Below are 21676 nucleotides of genomic sequence, written 5' to 3'. Positions count from 1 at the left end.
GAGAGGAGGATGACAGAGCTGTCCACTTACCTGCATCTTCCAGATTCTGCAATGCAGCAGCCATGAGGTAATTTCCCCCTGTTTGTTGAATTATACTTTGATTGAGGTTGTCATTCAGGATGAATTGGGATTTGATGATCCTCATATAGTTGTATTTTTCATTGCTATGGAAGTTGTATGCTACTGATCTGGGCTTCATGATTTCTAAAACCATTATCACAAGCTCAGATTAATGTCTATGTATAAACAGAGATGCTATATCTGCTCTAATACAAGCATCAAAAGTAGCTATGGAAGGAACATTAGGAATATTTTAATCCAGGTGAAGAAACTGAGAGAGAAGAGAAGTCACCCAGTTAGCAGAAGTGGTTTTTAGGATTATCCCCATGGTTGCTTATTTCTTTTTAAACTTCAATTCCTCAGACAGTAATTTTTTTAAAAAGAGATTATTTGTTAAATATTTCATTTTGGTTGTTTGGAGGTTTCTAAGAAAATAGGAAGACTGCTAGCATTCACTATCTACATTTTTCAAATGAATACACTGAGAAAAAAATGAATATATTAAGACCATATATGTCACTGAGGATGCAGGTCTAAATGTCTACTCCGTTTTCTGGACAGTGGTATATATCAACAGCTTCACAAATCCTCGTGTTTCTGAGTAATTTTATGTCTAGGAATCTATTCTAAGGAAATAGTGATAAAAATGAAGATATATGGATGCTATTGATATGGATGTTCATTATTATATTACTTATAATATTGAAAAACTGGTACCCTAGAATGCCCTTGATATATTGCTAAGTGAAAAAAGCTGAATATAAAATTGTATATAATATAATCCTAATAATGCTTGTTTATATGTGTGTATGTACATGAAAAAGACTTTAAGTTGCTGATTGACCCTTAATCAAATACTTAAGTATTTTCTCTAGTCTTGGCAGTGGCAAAACTCTTAGTGTTTTTATTTTCTTTTTTACATTTTCTTGTATCTTCCTATTTTCTAGGTGAATGTGTATTAGTGTTTACCTGTTACCTTAAAAAGCTTTTACTTAAAAAATATTTGGTTTATGTTTCATGTAGAGGCTTATACAGTAGCAGCATGGGAGAATAATCCTGACTGTTAAAATCAGAACTGAATTTGGTTTAAAGCTCTCCCACTTACACACTATGTGACTTATCTAACTGAGCTTAGTTTCCTCCTATGTAAAATGAGAATGTAAGATTGTTGTGAAGTGTAGAGATAATGTCGCCATTAATAAACTAGCAGTGTTGGTAGCATTAACAAAGGTAGTAGTAGGAGGAGGAGGAGGATGAAGAGTAATGACAATACCTAACATTTATTGGGTATTTATGTATTAGGCATTATTCTAGTCCAGGAGCTTACAAGTATTGACTCATTTAATCTTCACAACAAGTGGGGACTCTGATTATCTCCATTTTATAGTAGAGGAAACTGAAGCACGGAAAGGTTAAGTAACTTACCCAAAGGGGCATAGTTATTATCTGGAGGAATATAGGTTGTAAGTAGTCACCTGCTAACAGTATATAATTGCTTTCTGCCATAAGGATAAAAGTCACATGACCTTTACAGTATGGCCACAAAATGAGCCCATGAGGAAGTATTCTGTAGACTCAGGCCACTGCTCCTCTCTCCACACTGGAGAAGGATAAAAATTAATTTTCCTTCCTTATAGTTACTAGACTGATGCCTGGTTGCCCTCTTGTTACTCTGATTCTAGGTTTTATTTTCTCCTGTGCTCTGTTGTCTCCATTTGCTTAAAAATGGAAAACTAAGGTATTATTTGCACTTGAACTCTTACCTTCTTCTGCATCATTGGTAATGGCTTCGAGGTCATCATCAATGATGAATTGATTTAAACTCAACCGTCTCTTCTTCAGAACCTTCCCGTTAGCTGCCACCACCACCACATTCTCCTTGAAGATAAGCTGAGATGTCTTTGAGGTTTCAGAGGTACTCAGACACATGCAGTGCTCATGAAGTGGGTCATAGCTCACATCATAGAAGGATTTCTAGGAGGAAGGAAAATGGAAACTGAGGGACTGCATATGGTCATAGAATGAAATCCCTTTCAGTAGAAGTTTTATCCAATAGATTTAGTGAGAAGGATCTCTATTTCATCAGTCTTCTCTTCCCCATTCCCTCTCTTCTCCCCCATCTCCCCATCTTTCCCTCCCTCCCTCCCACCTTTCCCTTGGAAAATCTGTTGAGCATGGAGAATGTCATCCACTATTAGTGTAAAGAGGCAGTTGGTCTCACTTATGATGAAGAAATGTATGTGTCTGAACCTCTAGTGAGGGTGAAACAAAATCTTCTAGGATTGAAGCTATTGCTGTTTTCTCCTGGTAGAGAAAATACTGTGTAAGAATAGCAATCCTGTATGTGGAATTTAAGAAACAAGGCAGAGGATCATAGGGGAAGAGAGGAAAAATGAAACAAGACAAAACCAGAAAGGGAGACAATCCATAAGAGACTCTTAATCTTAGGAAACAAACTGAGTGGGGGGGGAGGGGGATGGAAGGATGGGGTCACTGGGTGATGGACATTGGGGAGGGTATATGTTGTAATGAACACTGGGTATTATATAAGACTGATGAATCACAGAACTGTACCCCTGAAACAAATAATATATATTAATAAAAAAAAGAATAGCAATCCCATAAGAATTACAGTCATTTGCTTACCTGATTCAGAGAGAGATGGTCAATTTCAGAACTGTATTCTTCATTTTCACTGTCAAACAAGATAATGAGAATGTTTGTTATATAACTGCAGTCACTGGGCAACATATTTTAATGACCACATTAGCTTTGGGTAACACACACACAGTCATTACTGTCATCTTTGAAAATTAAGCACTTCTATACATATACATACATATATGCAGTAATTTGTGCCTCACTAATTTGGAATTAGTAAGCATCAGGACAGGTCTTGAACTTTACCTGTGCTTTATCTCTAAAAGTGGGGCTTGGCTAACAAATTGAAGAGTTGTAGTTGAATGTCAGGGAAAAATGTTAACCTCCTCAAGAGAGAAATGCTTTTGAAGCACCTCATTTTATTTATTTATTTATTTTTAAAAGATTTTATTTATTTATTTGACAGAGAGACACAGCGAGAGAGGGAACACAAGCAGGGGTAGTGGGAGAGGGAGAATCAGGCTTCCCGAGGAGCAGGGAGCCTGATGTAGGGCTCAATCCCAGGATCCTGGGATCATGACCTGAGCCGAAGGCAGACGCTTAACAACTGAGCCACCCAGGCGTCCCTGAAGCACCTCATTTTAATTTTAAGCAAATCCGTCATGTGTTGTACATTGCTTCCATGTATTCACTAAAACAGATTTAATAATTTATACTTGGGAACTATCCAGCAACATTTTGATAGCCTAGTTTCTGTTAGTATATATTGATAGGTAATGGGAATACCATGTTTGTTTAAACTATCCTATAATTTTTAATTTTATTCATTTACCCTTCTCTTATGTCTGAATGAGGTTTGACTGTGTATGTGCATTCACATGCTTAAATTGCTGTGGAGCCATTACCTCTTCCAGATTGAGATCCAGAAGTTTTCCTGAGAATGGTTTCTCTCTCTGACAGTCCATTAAAACCCATTACGGTATCAGAGCATGTGAACCTGACTGAGGCTGTGTCTAAGTAGATGTTGAAATTCACTAGGACTCAGGAGACTACAGAAATAATTTTTCTAAAATGGCTGTCTCCCTGTCAGTGTCCTCTCTGTGTAACATGCTAGATGCTTACTTTTTCTGGATCTTTGCTGAACCTGCCCTGACTTCAGAGGTAGGACACATCTCTATACCTCTGCCAGTCTGGCTCCATGCTCGTTACTCTAACTCCTAGATAGATTCTAATGTACCTTGATCCCCTCATTAAATCGCAAGAGATAGAATTGATTTCCTACCTGTAACAGTTCTTCAGGTCTTCAAAAAGGTCAGGAACTTTGGCCATCTTGACTTCTGCAACAGAGAACACTGGTGGCTGTCAGCCTAGCCAGCCACTGAACCAAATGCCCGGCAAAGGGAATCACCTCAGCTTTGTTCTTCTTGAGAAGCTTAATGAATGACTTAGCCCATACTCAGCATTTTCCCCATTCTTCTTTTCACTCCCTTGAATTATTTGCATATGTATCTGCCTCCTCTCCTAGATTGTAGACTTCTTTTAGAACTTTGGTATTCCTTATGTGCCCAACCCAGTGCATTGTACACAGTAGGCATTCAATGAAAGCTTGGATAAATTAAAGAAAAACCCCCACAAGAATGAGGTATTTGCCTTATATAGATGTAAGAGAGAGACAAATTTGGAAATTTCTAGTGTTCTCCTAATAGTTTTAGTAGTAGAGACTCCCTCCAAGGGAAGGCTTGGCTGCACCCAACAGTGCCCTCATATGAAACCAGTTCTTCTGTCCCTCAGTTCCCCATCAGTAGAAAGAATTATTTTCTGAAATCTGACTGTGATTCTAACTCACACACCAAACCAGCGACAGACAAGAAAGGAAGGAAGAGGCTTGTACTTCCAAGAAGGCAGTTTGAGAGACAACGGCCAAGGAGAAAAGCAAAATATATTTTAAAAGTCAAAGATGTGATAAGGACAATACCTTTGCTGGCTCAGGCGCCAATGAAATGACTCCCTCTCTGTCTGCAGACTTGGCCCTAGTCAGGCTACTTCGCCTTTTGTCTTCTTGGGGTAGGCGTGGTCTGTGTGCGTCACGGGGAATTTACAGGGAAGAATTGTATTTTTCTTTGTTCCTTTAACCGGAAACTGGCCAAATAATGACAGATTACATACTTGATAATAGTGTTGTTTGCAAAGATTCCAGGAGTTTCTAACTTGGCTCATTTGTTTATGGGTTTGCTCTAAACAATTATAAACATGTAGTCTTAGAAAAAGGGAAGAAGGGCAGGAAATGTAACTTTCTAAAAACATATGGTAGGGAGGAAGGGACAACTCCTAAAATCAGAATTCTAGATGCCTGGAGTTGGAGAGGAGCTTAGGAACTGTAGTTTGTTTTTTAGCTTAATTTGTTTTTTTGTACTCTGGGGGCTGAGTATGAATTGATGGAATGCTTGGCAGCCCCTGGCAAATAAGGGTTGGCTGTGAGGGAAGATGATCCATCTTTTCTGAAGAGGGACATTTGTTGAATAGGCATAAATCACTCTGAGTGTGGGGAGACAACCTCCTGGTTAGGGCCCGGTAGGGGAGAGAGAAGTGATAATCCTCTTACTCCTCTGACTACTGTTAACCCATTTCCTATAGAAGTGACAGGGCTTTAGGAGAGCGCTCCCTGCCCTGGCCATGTTACAGCAAAGTGGCCCTCTATCAGGGCCCAAAGGGAAGTCTGGTCTTTTCTAGAATAAACCTAAGGTGTGTGAGGATAGCTGTAGACTCAAGGAAATATGGGCAAAGCCCTGGCCAAAATCTGGTAGCTGGATTTGAGAATAGAGGTTAAGGGAAGGGGAGGGACTCTTACATACGACACTACATCAGTGTTGCCTGGCTGTTATTATCAAAGACTTTTTTTTGGTATCCTGAGGCTGGCCCAGTTCAGGTGGTAGAATATCAGACTCTTGGCAGATAAATGTTGAAGGTTTCCTGTTTGGAGTTTAAGCCATGTAAATTTTAAATGAAGAAAACGGGTGGAAAAAGAGGGTACAGGTGGGGAACAAAAAGGTAGAGAAAGATGAGGCATGGCAATGTAACATGGTATAAAAAGGCAAGACCATTCAGAACTGGGAGTGAAGTGGCTTGTGTGAGTTGGGTAAAGTATTTTCTCTAGTCTTGTTTAATGGTAAGTAATGGGTTTGGTTAGATGATCATTAAGGTCTATCCTAAGTGCAAAATCTCTGATTCTGATTCTATTGCTAGTCCGGATCCTCCTGGTCATAGACCTGGTCACAATAGTTATAAACAAGAGCCACAGAAATAATGTATCCTAGATGTAGACAGTGTAAATTTAGGACCAGATTGGGGCATATCTTGGGTGTCTCAGGATGGATCCTTGTTTGAATGGTGATGGTAGCCAATTCTCTATGCCCGTGGTTCTCCTTCAGGCAACACAGATATTAATCCTGGTTATTCCTTCTGCCTCCCGGAGATCTTGTGAGGACTATTACCAAGAAACAATTGCAAAGCACATTGTGAATGTGGGCTGCTATCGAGATGCAACTAAGCAAAAATAATAACAATGCTAATAATGGCTTCTGTCACTTGGGAACCCGTATAGTCATCACTATAATGCCTTAGTTCACTGAAGAAAATATAGTTCTTATGAAAATATTGGTTTGAAAACTTCAACAGGGAGGACATTTTCAGGTGAAGGCCTCCCTTGAAACCCTGAAGATATTTAGTTTCTGGGAGGAATATATAGTATCTGTTTGGTAATCCAGGAAAACATCCTTGGTTCTACCATTAGTGGTAACACCTGTCCTGGCCTTGGGCCCTCCTCTGTTGTAAAGATTAGAATTCCCTGAATGTGGTTGTTGAATTTCTCAAGGACAGTTGGAATTTTTTTTAGACCGCCAACTCAGGTTGAGGTTTCACTCTTTTTCCTTCATATGACCTTTTTGGAAACTGGCTTTTAAAGGAAGAACAACATGGGTGAGGTTTAGAGAGTGGAAAGTCCTCACTTTGTTTTGGGGAACCTACTTTTCTGTATGTGTGTACCAAGACTGACTTGTAAGTAAGCCTCATCATCAGACCACCTCCTCCTGGGGAATGGAGAGAGAAACATGCTAGGTAGAACTCTACTGGAGCCCAGGGGGTCTTTGGGGGCTGTCCTGTGACACGAACTTTGGGGGCTTCAAGCACCCACCTCTTGACTCTGAGGAGACTTCAAAAACTTTAGTCGTTTTCCACCTAGATCATACAGAAAAAAAATTTATTGTATACTTATTCTGTGCCAGAGTTTTTGTTAGACATAAGCATTCTTTCAGGATTCACAAAATTAGATATGCAAGATGAGATGATATATTTTGGTAGGTGAGTAGATACACCCTATAAACCTGGAGGTTGCGGGTCCAAAGAATCATGGTGGTGCTTTTCATTTGAAAACTGCCTTATACTTCACAAAGAGCTCTCACTTGCATTGTCTCACTGGCTCCACACTTAACCCACAGAGGTACTGATTACTATCTCTTTTCACAGCTGAGGGCCCTTGAAGATGTTAAGTGGCCAATCTACAGTCACAAAACTGGCAGAGCCAGCACTCTAACCTCAGGTTTCTGTTCCAAGTCCAATCTTCTCTTTCCACTGCATTTAGGTGTTCAAGTCTCTTACCTCCACCAAACGCCAAGTGATGGGAAAAGTGGCGGGGCTCAAAGAGATCATTCTTTTTTTTTTTTTTTTAGAAGATTTTATTTATTTATTTCACAGAGAGAGAGAGAGAGAGAGAGAGAGAGAGAGCAGGAACACAAGCAGAGGGAGAGGGAGAAGCAGGCTCCCTGCTGAGCAGGGAGCCTGATGTGGGGCTCGATCCCAGGACCCTGGGATCATGACCTGAGCCGAAGGCAGACCCTTAACGACTGAGCCACCCAGGCACCCCAAAGAGATCATTCTTAAAGGTCTTTTCAGCCTCAAACACCCTGTCATTTATTGATTCTAGGATTTTTTTGTTTAAAAGATGAAAAAAGAAATGGTTTGAAATATCCCCCCTCTCTCTTTCCTCCTCCTTCAATGAGGAATCTCATTTTATTCTGTGACATACAGGAAAAGGGTGAAGGTGATCAACGTAGTTGAGGGCATGGTCAGTGGTGGAGTCTGGATATGGACTTTAGTCATGCTCTTGCCATTGTACCATGAAGACAAGAAACATCCGTAAACATCTTTGGAAGCAACTTTAAAATCATTGCATGTAGTTGGATCTGACAGCATGGCTTGAATGAAAAAGTAAACACAACTCTTCCCTGTGAATTTTTCAGGGGATGCAATTATTTGTTTTTAGGTTGTAGAAAGCATCTTCAGAGGAATGAAGTGTGCATAAACCATTATTACATACAGAGACAATTGAGCCTTTTGTCTCAATTCATCCCCTATTTAATTATAACCTGCTTTTAAATTCTGTGACAGTAAGTGGGATGGGAAGGAGGAAAGGACCTAACATAGTCTTCCAGGTGTTCTAATACATTATCTCGTTTAATCTTTTTTTTTTTTTTAAAGATTTTATTTATTTATTTGACAGAGAGAGACACGAGAGAGGGAACACAAGCAGGGGGAGTGGGAGAGGGAGAAGCAGGCTTCCTGTGGAGCAGGGAGCCCGATGTGGGACTCGATCCCAGGACCCCGGGATCATGACCTGAGCTGAAGGCAGACGCTTAACGACTGAGCCACCCAGGCGCCCTCTCATTTAATCTTCACATTAAATCTGTGAGGTAGGTGTTCTTGTCACATTTTATAGAAGAGGAAGTCAAAGTCCAGGGAGATTAAACAATCTAAGATTGCAAGTTTACTGAATTGCTGACATGGGATTCAGACACCAGAGCTTAGGCTCAAGCAACTACCAGGCTGTCTCTTTTCCTTAGTGTGACCTCTTCCTTTTCTTTGCTCTTTTTAATTTCTAAGTTTTTCTGTTTTGTCTTGTTACTCTATTGAAGGATCTAGAATGATATATTGAAGGATGCACTTTAGACACTATCTAGGTTAAACTTTCATGTTATAAAAGAGGAAGCAGGTTCAGAGAGGGGAAGTGTCAAGGTTGCAAGGTCACTTGGAGAGTTTGTGTGAGAGTGGGAGCAAAAATGAAAACTCCATTTCATGATTTCTGGTTCAAAATACCATACTACCCAGTGACACTGGCTCCTCAGTAAAGAGGGGTAAGGTAGAGAAACAATGTCTCCCATGACTTCTCACCTATAAGTGAAAAAGCGGCTGAAAAGAATGAAACCCCATTCAGTGAGCACAGCCAGCTATGGTTCTTGCTTTCCTGGAAGCTGACAGTGAAGACATTCAACAATAATCCCTTAAATAAGCAGATAAACAAACTGAGATAAGTTTAGTAAAGGCATGAACAAAAAAGCTAGTCTTAGACTGGGAGTGGGTAGTTCACTGGGGAGGGGGGAGGGTACATTCCAGGCTGAGCAAAGGCTGTGGGGGTCAAATAAGTGAAAGTCGGGTGTTGAGGCTGGAGCTCAGAGAGGGAGGGCCAGTGGAGTGGCAAGATGAGGATGGTGAGGGAGGTAAGAGCTAGATAATCAGGGCCCTGTGTAGAGCTCACTAAGGTCTTTACCCATTCAACTTTGGGTAAACTTTGGGCAAGTGCTCTGGGAACTCGGCCGAGGGATGGCTGTGGCTTGGAATAGATAAATTCAAGTTGGCAGAAGCCTGTAGTGGGAAGGGACAGCTTCATGTTGAACCACCACATCCCCAGTTAGCTGTGATTCTCTCTCTTTGCCTTACTTATGTGTTCCCTAATTTGTGTGCTTTTTCTGTTTCTAAGTTCCCTTTCTCTCTTCTTTTGGGATGGTAGTTCATAGGGCTGTGCCCTCTCGTTGGCTTCTTCCTTGGCACACTGTCTTTCCCTCTTTCACAGATGCACTTAAAAATCAGAGTTCATCAGAGAGCTTCTTTGTGACCGCAGTCATGTCTGTGCCTGTCTCTCACTTTTCTTCTTGCTGGCTAATTGTAATTGCCTAATCAGAAGTACATTTTAAAGAAATTCCCTTTTCTTTTGAGTCATTTTCCTCACGGAGTCATAGTTGTCTTTGGTCTGAACTTGTTTCACAATTAAAAAACAACTTGGATTACTTTTCTGGATTCTAAAACATGATTATTAAATATTGCTAGGGAAATATAAAAAATATAAAAAGAAAATAAAACCCACAAAAAATTAAATAACTAGAGGTATTCGCTATTACTATTTTGGTGTATTTTCTTTCATTCTTTCCTTTTTCAAGACATATATAGATTTGTTTTTATACAAATGGGATACTCTGAGCATTTCAATATTTGCTTTCCTGAAATCTGGGGAAAGTGTATGTGGTAGATTCTCCTTACCAAATATCCATTTATGGGATTACTTGATAAATGTCTGTCTTCATTTCCTAGTCTCCTTTGCAGAGTTGGATTAGGGACACATGGTTTTTTCTGGCCAAAGCACGGTGAGCAGGAAGTGAGACGTGATGTGTTATACTTCCAGGCTTATGCAATCGAGGGCCAGTGTGTGCTTCCGTCATCTCCAACGTCCTCTGATGCAGCAACTTTGGAAGTCACATATTCCAGATAGTGGGGCTACAAATGGATGAGGTGTGGTTGCAAATGTATGAGACTAGAACAACCTGCATTTGACATTGCATGAGTGAGAAACAAATCTTTAATTGTGTGAAGTCACTGAGATTTCAGAGTTTGTTACTGTGGAATAACCTAACCTATTCTGACTACCACTATAACTATCTTTCCTTTCTCCATCACAAACTCTAAGGTGACATGTATTTTATCTCAAAATTCCTCTTTCACATAACTGATTCCTTCTTGGACAGAATTGTGTCTAGATTAGTATTCCTCTTACCACATTCTCTACTCTCTGGGAAATGAATTTTCCAATAAGGTGAATCAAGAACCTAATCAGATGCTTTCATTTTGGCCAAATTCTGATTCCAGATATAAAGATATATTAGCTGTGAAAATAAGAAGGCCAATAATAAACTGTTGAGTTAACATCCCAGATAGAAATCATGAAATAATTACATTAAACATCTAACATTTATATGGTACTTTATAGTTTTTCAAAGCATTTTTTTATAAATATGAATATAAGCATCCACTATGATGTGAAGCTGACTTATTATGCATGCAAATAGTTAATAGCAAAGGTCCTATGCCCAGTGCATGGTTCTCTTCTCCCTCCTTTTGGTATGAATTCCTGCTGCTGGGGAGGATGGACCCGTGATTAAAGCAACTGTGGCACAGAGCAGGGAATGGCAGGTGTGGCACACAGTATGGTTGGAAAGGCAAGAGACTTGGACCTGGCTTTGACCCTAATTAGTTGTTGTGTGACCTACAACATTTCTACACATCTCAGAGCTTTCCTTATCTACAAAGGGAAGAGGTTGGACTGGATGACTACTGGGATTTTTACAGCCATGACTGTTCATTCCACACTTTATGACTACCCTGAACATAACCACGTTGGCTTCATGGTACCTCTATGCTCTTGAAGTGTTGTTTGGTTACGTAAGGCCCATCCTGGATTCATTCCTTACTATTCTTTTGTAGAGTCTTTCTCTGTCACATGTACAGTTGCATTGCAAATAGATACATGCTTTTTCATTACTTCAGTGGCCAACTTGATTTATCACTCTGGGTATAAATAGAAACAAGTTCCATTTCTAGTACAGAAATATATAACAGTAGCTGATAAATTAGAAGGGAATGACAATTTTACTCCATTGATGATGACTCAGGCTTGATACAGATGAAGGATCATCTGGGGCCTTGATTACCCTTAAGAAAAGGGAGTTTAAGTTTCTGAGTCAGAAAGTCTAGACAAGTTTTGCAGTATTTTGATTAAAAAAAATGAACATCTAAGGAAGAAATGTGATCTTACTTTCTCTTTTCTGCACTCTGCTCTCCATGGGATCTTAGTGCAGTCCCCAGAAGGTCATTATATCCCCTTCAGCGTGGCACTGTAGCTCCCCTGGGAGAGGAAGCACAGACTGAGAGAGCCTAGACTCAGGAGCAGGACCTGGGGGCAAAGGAGAGCAGGAGTTCCCACAGAGCAGAGTTGTATGAAACATTCCTGAAGCCAGCTTGGCAGTCTGTTTCATAGTGAGGCATTGTATCAGAGGCCATGGGTAAAGAGGTGGCAAAGAACTCCACTTGCCCTTAATAAGCTTTTAACTTGTGGGGAAGACCTGTGCAGATGACTACAGTGCAAGCAGAATAAAAGAAGTCCTGTAATAGAGGCAGAACATGCAGATGGGAAGGGAGTGGCTGAAGCTAACATGGAGAATTAAGGAAGACTTCACGGAGGCTGCATTTTAGCTGTGACTTGAAGTGGTAGGTTTGGATAGTGGAGAATGGATATTCCAGGCTGAGGAAATAGGGTGAGTAAAGGCATAAGGCATAACATTTCATGTCAGTGTCTCCTACTGTGTGGCCTTGGGCTAATTACTTAACTTTTAGAGCTTTGATTGCCCTATCTATAAAACTGGGCTAATGATTCTTACTTCATAGGGTTTTGGAAGGATTACATGAGATTGTGTTTTTGTTTTTGTTTTAAGATTTTATTTATTTATTTGACAGAGAGATAGAGAGACAGCACAAGTAGGCAGAGTGGCAGGCAGAGGGAGAGGGAGAAGCAGGCTTCCCGCTGAGCAGGGAGCCCGATGCGGGGCTCGATCCCAGGACTCTGGGATCATGACCTGAGCCGAAGGCAGCCGCTTAGCCGACTGAGCCACCCAGGTGCCCCGAGATTGTGTTTTTGAGAGTGTTTAGTTCAGTGTTAGTTTCCTTTCCTCTCTCCCCAAATGTCCAACATTCTCCTGATTCTATACCTTTGCTCAGGCTGTGCCCCCTTTGGGATTTATCCCCCACTCCGCCATCCATGGAATTAGACCTTTCTTTACTCTGCTAGTCCAGACCCTTGCTTGACACAGAATGGAAAACATAGATTTGCTGCAGGGAATTTCCAATGTGGCTAACCAAAAATCAGTTATAGTTAAAGGAATTCTAAGTAGAATGCAAGCTTGTCCATAGTGTTTATAGTAGATTGGAATAATTATAAAGATTATCAGTTCATGCCATCATTCATAGACGATGGGGATCTTTGATCCAGGAACATGCTTGGAGCAGGGGACTGAGTGGTGATTAAGACAAACAAGGTTCTGAACCTCATAGAACATCTCTGCTAGCGGAGAAGCACGCATGATCATAGTTGTGGTTTTTAAGAAAGGGGTAGTGTGGGATGCTGTGGAGATATATGCAGGTAGAGTGGGAGGGGAGAGGGAGGAAAACCTAATCTAGTCTGAAAGGTCATGGCAAGTCTCTCTGAGAAAGCAGCATCATGCATGGGAAGGGTAAGATTTAGCCAGATGAAGGTGCAGGTAGATGTAAGAAAAGAGATTAGTGTCTCAGGCAATGGGAGCAGCATGTGCATAGGCCCCAAAGCCAGAAAGTTCAGTGTTAGTTTCCTTTCCTTTCTCCCCACATGTCCAACATTCTCCTGAATGTTTGGTGTATTAGAGAAACTGAAAAGGGCCAGGGTGGTAGAAGCCCAGAGACTGAGGGGCAAAGTGGCAGGAAATACGGTGGAAGAGGTAGGCATGACCAGGTCATGGGCAACCCTGCAAACAGGTTAAGGACACTGGATATATCCTGAAGGCGGTTTTGAAGTGTTTTAAGCAGGGGAGTGGCAAAATTAGTTTTGTGCTTTTAGAAGATCTGTCTGGATTCTAAAGAGGAGAGAGCAAATGTGGGGAGAAGTGTAATGAACTGACTGGGTGAGAAATGAGGGTGGCTTTGGACTTGTGTGGTGGCCATGGAGATGGAGAGAAGTGGATGCATTTGAATTATTAGGAGAGTCAAATCATCATGATTTGGTGATTGGTTAGAGGTGGGGCATGAGGAAGATAGACAACTCAAAGAAAAGTGCACTCCCTTAAACAGATGAGATATTTGAGTTAAACATATTCTGGAAGCAGCAATGAGGAATACTGAAGTACCATATTCTGAGAGAAATGCTGGCAGAATTGGAGAAAATGGAGTGGATTGTGAGGATCCCATGAAGTAAATCCCGTGGGAGTTGCATGCATGGATTTGAAGCTTGGAAGAGGCAACAACAGGCTAAGGCATGGGAGTCTTGGGAATGGGCACGAGACCCAGAGGAGGGTGTGGAGGTGAGGCACACTCACCAGTCAGAACATGTGCATCCAGAATGGCAGTCAGGGCAACTGGGAAGCAGAAGCCCAGCATGTCAGGAGGAAACGTGGAATGTGGTGTCCTGGGAGTCAAGAGAGCTGACTGCCTGGTCCATCCGCATGGAGATGCAGTTGGTGTGTCACACCCTTTCCAGTGCAGCTGAATCATGGTGGGCTCTCATTTGGCATGCCTCGTTGTTCCTTCCAGCTTCTTCTGACCTTGTTTCAGCACTTTCTTTTCAGTCGCCAGTGTCCTGTTCTGTTCCCAGATCTTTCTTGACTTGGAGGAAAGTGGTCTGATAACATCTTTGATGTAAAATTTCCAGGACCTAATATTATGGTGCAACTTGCAGACACATTTATGTTTTTTAAAAGAAGAGCTTGGAAAAAGCATGGCTTTACTTTGGACCTGGGAATTTTGCTTTTGTGAGGACTACTGACCCACTGAGAAAAGTAAATACATGGGCATTAAGGTGCAAGGAAATTTAAAATTTTAAAGATTAAGACTGGGCAGTATAACACTTTATTCAATACTTGAATAAATATCCTTTTTAAAAAATTATTTATTTATTTTGGGGGAGGAGGGGCGGAGGGAGAGGGAGAGAGAGTCTTAAGCAGACTCCATGCTGAGCACAGAGCCTGCCAGGGGGCTTGATCCCATGACCCTGAGATTACGACTTGAGGTGAAACCAAGAATCGGATGCTTACCTGACTGTGCCACCCTGGTGCCCCTTGAGTAAACATCCTTAAATCCAATTCAGACTAGAGATAGAAGAGGAAAGAAACATTTGACAAAATATTTAAGAGACAGAGTGCTGTGTCAGAATAGGGAGAAAAGATAGGTGGGGTAGGACCAAATTGCAGTGGGCCTTGCTTAGTGTAATGTCTGGACTTTCATTTATGAGCAATGAGGAACACCTGGAGTGTTTTGAGCAGAGCAATGATGTGATGCAGAAGAGTCTCACAGTGGTGAGTTTAACGGATTAGTCCAGGAAGTGAGTGAAACCAGGAGATTGGACTGCTCCTCCTGCTGAAAGGCAGGAGAGCCTGGGCTGAGGGAAACAAACATGGGATGCCACAGCGGGAATGGACCTGAGAGGCCCATGCAGGGAAGGAAGAACTGATGTGATGTGTCCCGGGTGTGCAGGAGAGTAGAAAGAGGACTCTAGGATGACATCAAGATGATAAAAATAAAGAAATCTGGAGGAGGAAATGGTTTGGGGAGGAAAATGATGACTTAGGCTGTAGACAGTATGAGTCACCATATAGGATAGACTGAAGAATAGGTAAGCATTTCCTAGATTTCCCCATATTAGTCAGTTCTGCTTTGTCCTTGGGCCCTGGAAATGTCTATAGAACCGAACTAATGGCCTTGCAGAGTTTGGAAAGAAGAATTCATAGAAACAAAGTAAAAAGAGGGAAGTGACATATTCATCATCTCATAGATTTGAGGGAAGAAACAGGATTTCCTCAAATGTTGCCTGAGAGGCAGCAGATTACATTTTAAAGTCAAACTCCACTATTTAAAATCAGAAGGAGAAAGTGTGGATTGATTAATAAGTAGTGTTTGGGAACCAAGAAGCCATTTAGAAAAATAAAAAATTAAAAATTACATTCTCTTCTTCATACCAAATTAAATTCCAGATATATAAAAGGCTTCAACATAAAAACAGTGACATCATAAAATTAACAGAAGAAAATAAAGACAAATTTATCTAATCCTGGAAAGAAATGTCCTTAGGACCAATTTCTAAAAGTGGAATTCAGGGTCCAAAGGTTTATGGCACTCTATTGCCAGATTGCCCCAGCCTTGTATGAAAGTGCCCACTTTTCCCACACTTTTACCAGTGCTGGCTATTTTCGCTTTAAAAACATTTCATTAATTTCCTGTTAATGACTTTTACCTTTTTTATTGAAGGAGGTCAACTTTTATTGTTAGGTTTAAGAGCTCTTCATAAAATAATAATGTAAACTAATCGACACAAATGAAGTAAATATGTATTTTTCCATTTTGGTCTACACTTCAGTTACTGAGCAGTATCTGTATTATGATCCCATTTTGTAAAAACAGAAAAGACGGACTCTATATCTACCAGTATGTCAACGATAGAAATATTTTGGTAGTGTGGTCACAGATGCTTTTAATTTTATTTGTGATTTTCTTTATTTTAAAAAATTTCTACAACAAACACATATTTTGTCATTCTCTGTTAAAGTCTAATTAGCATTATCTGTCCTCACTCTTTAGTTTCATTAAACGAAGACTTTAGAAAACTCCTTGTATGTGCCTGACCTTAGACCTTTTAGAATTTGGGTACTGTTTCCCTAGTTCCACCTCTTCCTCAGGGTAAGGGTTAACATTTAAGACATGTTGCAAAACATTAAAAAACATTTAAAACATTAAAAAATGTCTTTCTCAATTTTCTATGAAAATTTTATAAAGAGGGACGCCTGGGTGGCTCAGTCGGTCTGCCTTCGGCTCAGGTCATGATCCCAGGGTCCTGGAATAGAGCCCTGTGTTGGGCTCCCTGCTCAGCGGGGAGTCTGCTTCTTCCTCTGCCTGCCGCTCTCCCTGCTTGTGCTCTCTCTCTGTCTCTGACAAATAAATAAACAAAATCTTAAAAAAAAAATTTTTATAAAGAGATCTTCCTCTGGCCTTCAGTTCTTAGGAATATTCTCTTCTGGGCTTCTGAGGTTGACAGGTTGGGAGGTGAGCTTCTCTTTTTATTGGACACCTTGGTGGCTTTTTGGGTAGTAGACCACTGTATAAAGTTCTTCCAGTTTATCTCTCCCCAGCTGAGCTGACCTCATGCTCAGTGTTACTTAATAATCTGGGAAATGTACCAACCCAACTCTCCCCACTCTAATTGAGCCAGGCTCTAGAACTCATTACTTTATTACCATCCACTTGGATTGCTTTAATGCATTCTCTGTTAAGTATAATTTAGCATTTTCTGTCCTCACTCTTCAGTTTCATTAAATGAAGACTTTAGAAAACTCCTAGTATGTGCCTGACCTTCTACCTTTTAGAATTTGGGTGCTATTTTCCTAGTCCTTCCTCTTCCTCAGGATAGGAGTAAGTAACTTCTGTTGCATTCCTGCAAAGATGAGGGTGATTTGAGAAATGGAACACCTGTATCTTTGTGAAGCAGCCCACTCTAAGCTGGAAAGCTCTGTCGTTAGAATGTTCTTCCTCTGGTGGACCAAAAGCTATGAGCTACTCTGTGAGTCCCATCTGTTTATCCAAGGTATGCTCTCAAAGAGGCGTAGAAGTTCTGATACTGCAGGAGAGCTTCTCAGGAATGTGATGACATCTGTTATATGCTCCCTAAGTCTTCTCTAACTGCTCCTCACATTGCTTGCTTCTTAGACCCCTCATTGAGCTATTTACTCTGAGCAGTGCAGGGTCAGTGTACCCAGGGCCCTCCTGAAATATGGTGGACTCTCAAATACTTAGGGTGTAAGGCCAGTGTGGGTTGGCCTTTCTACTTCTCATGGATTGGGTCTTAGTCGATCTCCAGTGGAGCAGGAGTGAACCAGATTTTTCTTTTTTTAAATCCTCAGCAACTTTGTCTCCAGAGGCAAGGCCAGGCCAAATCAGCTTATAACTAATTCTATTTACTGTAAAAAGACTGATCAATCAAGCAACAAGTATTTTCTCTATGACTGGCATTGTTCTGGGTGCTGAAGGAGACTCCAGTGTAACCCTAGACTCTCTGGGCCTCATTATCACCTATAAGAATGTCTAAAATGAAAAGGACTGACAATACCAGGTGTTGATGATGGAGGAGAACTAGGACTTTTATACACTGCTGGTGGGAATGCAAAATGGTACAAACACTTTGGGAAACAATTTGACAGTTTCTTAAAAAGTTAAACATGTAGCTACCATATGACTTAACCCTTCCACTGCCAGGTTTTTATTTACCCACAAGGAATAAAAGCATGGGTTTCTACAAATATTCCTACAGGAATATTCATAGCAATGTTATTTGTCATTACTAAAAATGGAAACAACACAATGTCATCAATAAGTGAATGAATAAACAAACCATGGTATATTCATACAATGGAATATTATTCAGCAATAAAAAGGTATGGACTAATGATACGTACAACAATATGGATGAATCTCAAAATAATTATGCTGAAAGAAGCCAGGCATGCAAGAGTACATACTATATGATTTCATTTATATAAAATTCTAGAAAATGCAAACTCATTTATGGGACAGAAAGCATCAGTAGTTTCTGGTGTTGGGGTGCAGGAAGGGGGAGGGAAGGTTATACAGGGGTATAAAGAAACTTTTTTGAGGAAACTTTTGGGGGTAATGTGTATGTTCATTATTGTGAGTGTGATGATAGTTTCACTGGTGTATGCCTATGTCACAATGATCAAATTGTATACTTCGAAGTTGTGCAGTTTTTTTGTTAAAAGACTATTCATAGAAAAACAAAACAAAGACTCTCTGTGCCTCACAACTATGTGGATGTAAAGGAATTTTAGTAACAATTCCTTCCAGCTTCCTTGGCTCCTGTTCCCTTCTGACCAGGAACTTGGAGGCTCACCCTGCAAATCTTACCTGGCTTATCTTAGAGTCCTCTGAGGCTATCTCACATATAAATCCATCTGGCAGCTACAGTTCCCACATGGTGCCACCCCTGCTGTTGCTGAGAGCAGCCTGTGATGCTTTGGGAAGGCACAGCCCTGGCCTTGCTGCTGGGACCAACAGAGAAGGCTGGTGTCCACACCAGAGGCCTGTCTCTCCCAGAGGGGCTGTTCATGTGTACAGGTACTGAGGCTATTCTGCATTTGTACTGAAGAGGAAAGAACACATTCACTGCTTCCTTCTGTATCCTGGGTACTTTTACATCCATGGCTCACAGAGTCTCTGGTGAAATAACTCCTACAAGCCCTTTCTCTATGATTTCCTGCACCTGAGCAAAGGCATCTACTAACGAAGGATGCCATGCTGTTTTCTCATGGCTGAATCCCCCGCAGGTTCTCCCAAACCTGCATACAGATCAATTCATGCCAGTGAATGACTTCCTGCTGCTCGCCCCACCCTCTCATCTGACCTGCTTGGACAAGTTGTATCCAAGCACCAGTACCACCTAGGGTACTCCCATTCCCTGGGGGAGGTTTGGTTTCTCTGGCAAACCCCAGGTATGGAAGACTTTCCCTATTTCCCACTGCCTCTTCCTACGTTCCAAGTCAGGGGAGAAAGGGCAGACGATGGAGGGGAAGGAGGAAAGAGTGAAGAAATAGACATTTTTCCTTCCCAGAGCTGTAGATCAGGCTGAGCAGAGGAAGGTGAGAAACTTTGAATGAGGTGTGAAGTTGTGTTCTTCTTCCTTCTGCCCTCTCCTCATCCATTCTCGCCATGAAAATGTTCAAACATACAGATGTGTGTAAAGAATGGCACAATGAACATCTGCATACTCATCTTCCTAAACCAAGAGTCCTCAATGTTTTGTCATATTTGCTTCATAGGTGTGTGCATGCGTGCCCGTGTGTGTACATACACAGCCACACAGAGGCAGACTAATGTTTGGCTGGATAAAGAATTCTAGGCTGAAATTAGTTTTCCTTTAGGATTTTGAAGGCATTGCTCCATTTTCTTCTAGTTTCCAGTATTGCTGCTGAGAAGTCTGATGCCATTCAAATGCTCAATTATTTCCATGTGACTGTCGATTTCTATCTGGAATATTGTAGGATTATCTCTTTACCTCCGGTGTTCTGAAATCTCATGGGGTGGGTCTTTTTTCATTCATTATGCTAGGCACTCAGTGGGAACATTACAATCTGGAAACTCTTGTTTTTCAAGTTCTGAAAACTTTATTATTTGATTAAGTGCCTTTTCTCTCAGTTTTTTCTATCTTTCCTTTTCTCTGGAATCTCTATTTTCACCTTCTGAGTTTCCTGGACCTGTCCTCTAATATTCTTATTGATTCTATTCTGTCTTTATCCTTTTACATTATTTTCTTAGAGATTTGCTTAGCATTATCTCCAACTCTTTTATTAAGTTTTCATTTCTCTTATCACATTTTCTTGTTCTTTGAATATTCTCCCTTCCTCTCCCCTGTAGTATTTTGTTCTTGTTTCTTGGTTCTATTATCTTATTACTCTGACAAGCCCCTTGTCAAGAATACTCTGAGGATATTCATAATAGTTTTTTCAGATTTCTTCTCTTTGCATAGTTTCTTTCTTTCCCCTGCCTTTTTAAAAAAAATTCCAGTATAATTAACATACCATATTATATTAGTTTCAGTTGTACAATATAATGACTCAACAAGTCTATACATTTCTCAGTGCCCATCACGATAAGTGTACTTTTAATCCCGTTCACCTATTTCACCCATCCCTTCACTGACTTCCTTTCTGGTAATCACCACTTTGTTCTCTGTAGTTAAGAGCCTGTTTTTTGGTTTGTCTCTCTCTTTTTTTCCTCTGTTCCTTTGTTTTGTTTCTTAAATTCCACATATGAGTGAAATCATATGGTATTTGTCTTTCTCTGACTGACATATTTCACTTAGCATTATACCCTCTAGATCCATCTATGTTGTTGCAAGTGGCAAGATCTCATTCTTTTTTATGGCTGAATAATATTCTACTGTGTGTGTGTGTGTGTATCTCACATCTTCTTTGTCCATTGGGCTATTGTAAATAATCCTGCAATAAACATAGGGGTGCATATAGCTTTTCCAATTAGTGTTTTCATATTCTTTGAGTAAATACCCAGTAGTGGAATTACTAGATCACATGGTAATTCTATTTTTAATTTTTTGAGGAACCTCCATGCTGTTTTCCACAGTGGCTGCACCAGTTTGCATTCTCACTGACAGTACAAGAGGGTTCCTGTTTCTCCTTATCCTTGCCAACACTTGTTCTTTTTTGTGTTTTTGATTTTAGCCGTTCTGACAAGTATGAGGTAATACCTCATTGTAGTTTTGATTTGCACTTCCCTGATGATGAGTGATGTTGAGCATCTTTTCATGTGTCTGTTGGTCATTTGTGTGTCTTCTTTGGAGAAATGTCTGTTCATGTCTCTGCCCATGTTTTAATTGGATTATTTGGTTTTTGGTATTGAGTTGTGTATGTTCTTTATATATTTTGGATACTAACCCTTTATCAGATATGTCATTTGCAAATATCTTCTCCCATTCAGTAGGCTGTTGTTTATTGTTGATTGTTTCCTTTGCTGTGCAGAACCTTTATATTTTGATGTAATCCCAATAGTTTATTTTTGCTTTTATTTTTCTTGCCTCAGGAGACATGTCTAGAAAAATGTTGCTATGGCCAATGTCAGAAATCACTGCCTGTGTTCTTTTCTATGATTTGTCAAAAATTACTTGACCATATAATCTGGGCTTGTTTCTGGGTTATTCATTCTGTTCTCTTGATCTATGTGTCTATTTTTTGTGCCAGGACCATACTGTTTTGATTACTACAACTTTGTAGTATACCTTGAAATCTGGGATTGTAATACCTCCAGTTTTGTTCTTCTTTTTCTTTCTTTTTTTCTTTTTGTAATTTGAATAAATTTTATTTTTCTATACAGCCTCTGCAATGGAAAAATCACTTTTTTTTTTTTTAAGATTTTATTTATTTGCAAGAGAGAATGAGAGACAGAGAGCATGAGAGGGAGGAGGGTCAGAGGGAGAAGCAGACTCCCTGCTGAGCAGGAAGCCTGATGTGGGACTCGATCCCGGGACTCCAGGATCATGACCTGAGCCAAAGGCAGTCGCTTAACCAACTGAGCCACCCAGGCGCCCGAAAAATCACTTTTT

At 40.5% G+C, this 21676-nt stretch overlaps 2 protein-coding genes across 7 annotated transcripts in view; one reads left to right on the top strand and one right to left on the bottom strand.

Moving 5' to 3' along the window:
• Positions 1-21676, top strand: part of IL36G (interleukin 36 gamma) — a 153306-nt gene that overhangs the window by 15259 nt on the left and 116371 nt on the right. The window lies entirely within an intron of this gene.
• The window catches only part of IL1A (interleukin 1 alpha), a 47887-nt gene that overhangs the window by 4949 nt on the left and 21262 nt on the right, over positions 1-21676 (bottom strand). For 2 of the 4 annotated variants that reach the window (XM_006744745.3, XM_031040673.2), the window contains exons 1-5: positions 4637-4726; positions 3944-3998; positions 2707-2755; positions 1824-2034; positions 31-204 (exon numbers count right to left, since the gene is read on the bottom strand). In XM_006744745.3, the coding sequence (XP_006744808.1) occupies positions 31-204; positions 1824-2034; positions 2707-2755; positions 3944-3990 (481 nt within the window). In that variant the 5' untranslated portion in view covers positions 3991-3998; positions 4637-4726. Of the gene's footprint in view, positions 1-30; positions 205-1823; positions 2035-2706; positions 2756-3943; positions 4014-4636; positions 4727-21676 lie in introns of those variants that run through there. The other 2 variants (XM_031040672.2, XM_081796763.1) reach the window with 2 other exon arrangements.

Source organism: Leptonychotes weddellii, chromosome 10 (genome assembly GCF_054177405.1).
Source record: "Leptonychotes weddellii isolate Sample4059 chromosome 10, ASM5417740v2, whole genome shotgun sequence".
Classification (NCBI taxonomy): Eukaryota; Metazoa; Chordata; class Mammalia; order Carnivora; family Phocidae; genus Leptonychotes; species Leptonychotes weddellii.
The sequence above is the reverse complement of the archived record's forward strand: the minus strand, read 5'-3'. Positions and strand labels throughout refer to the sequence as shown.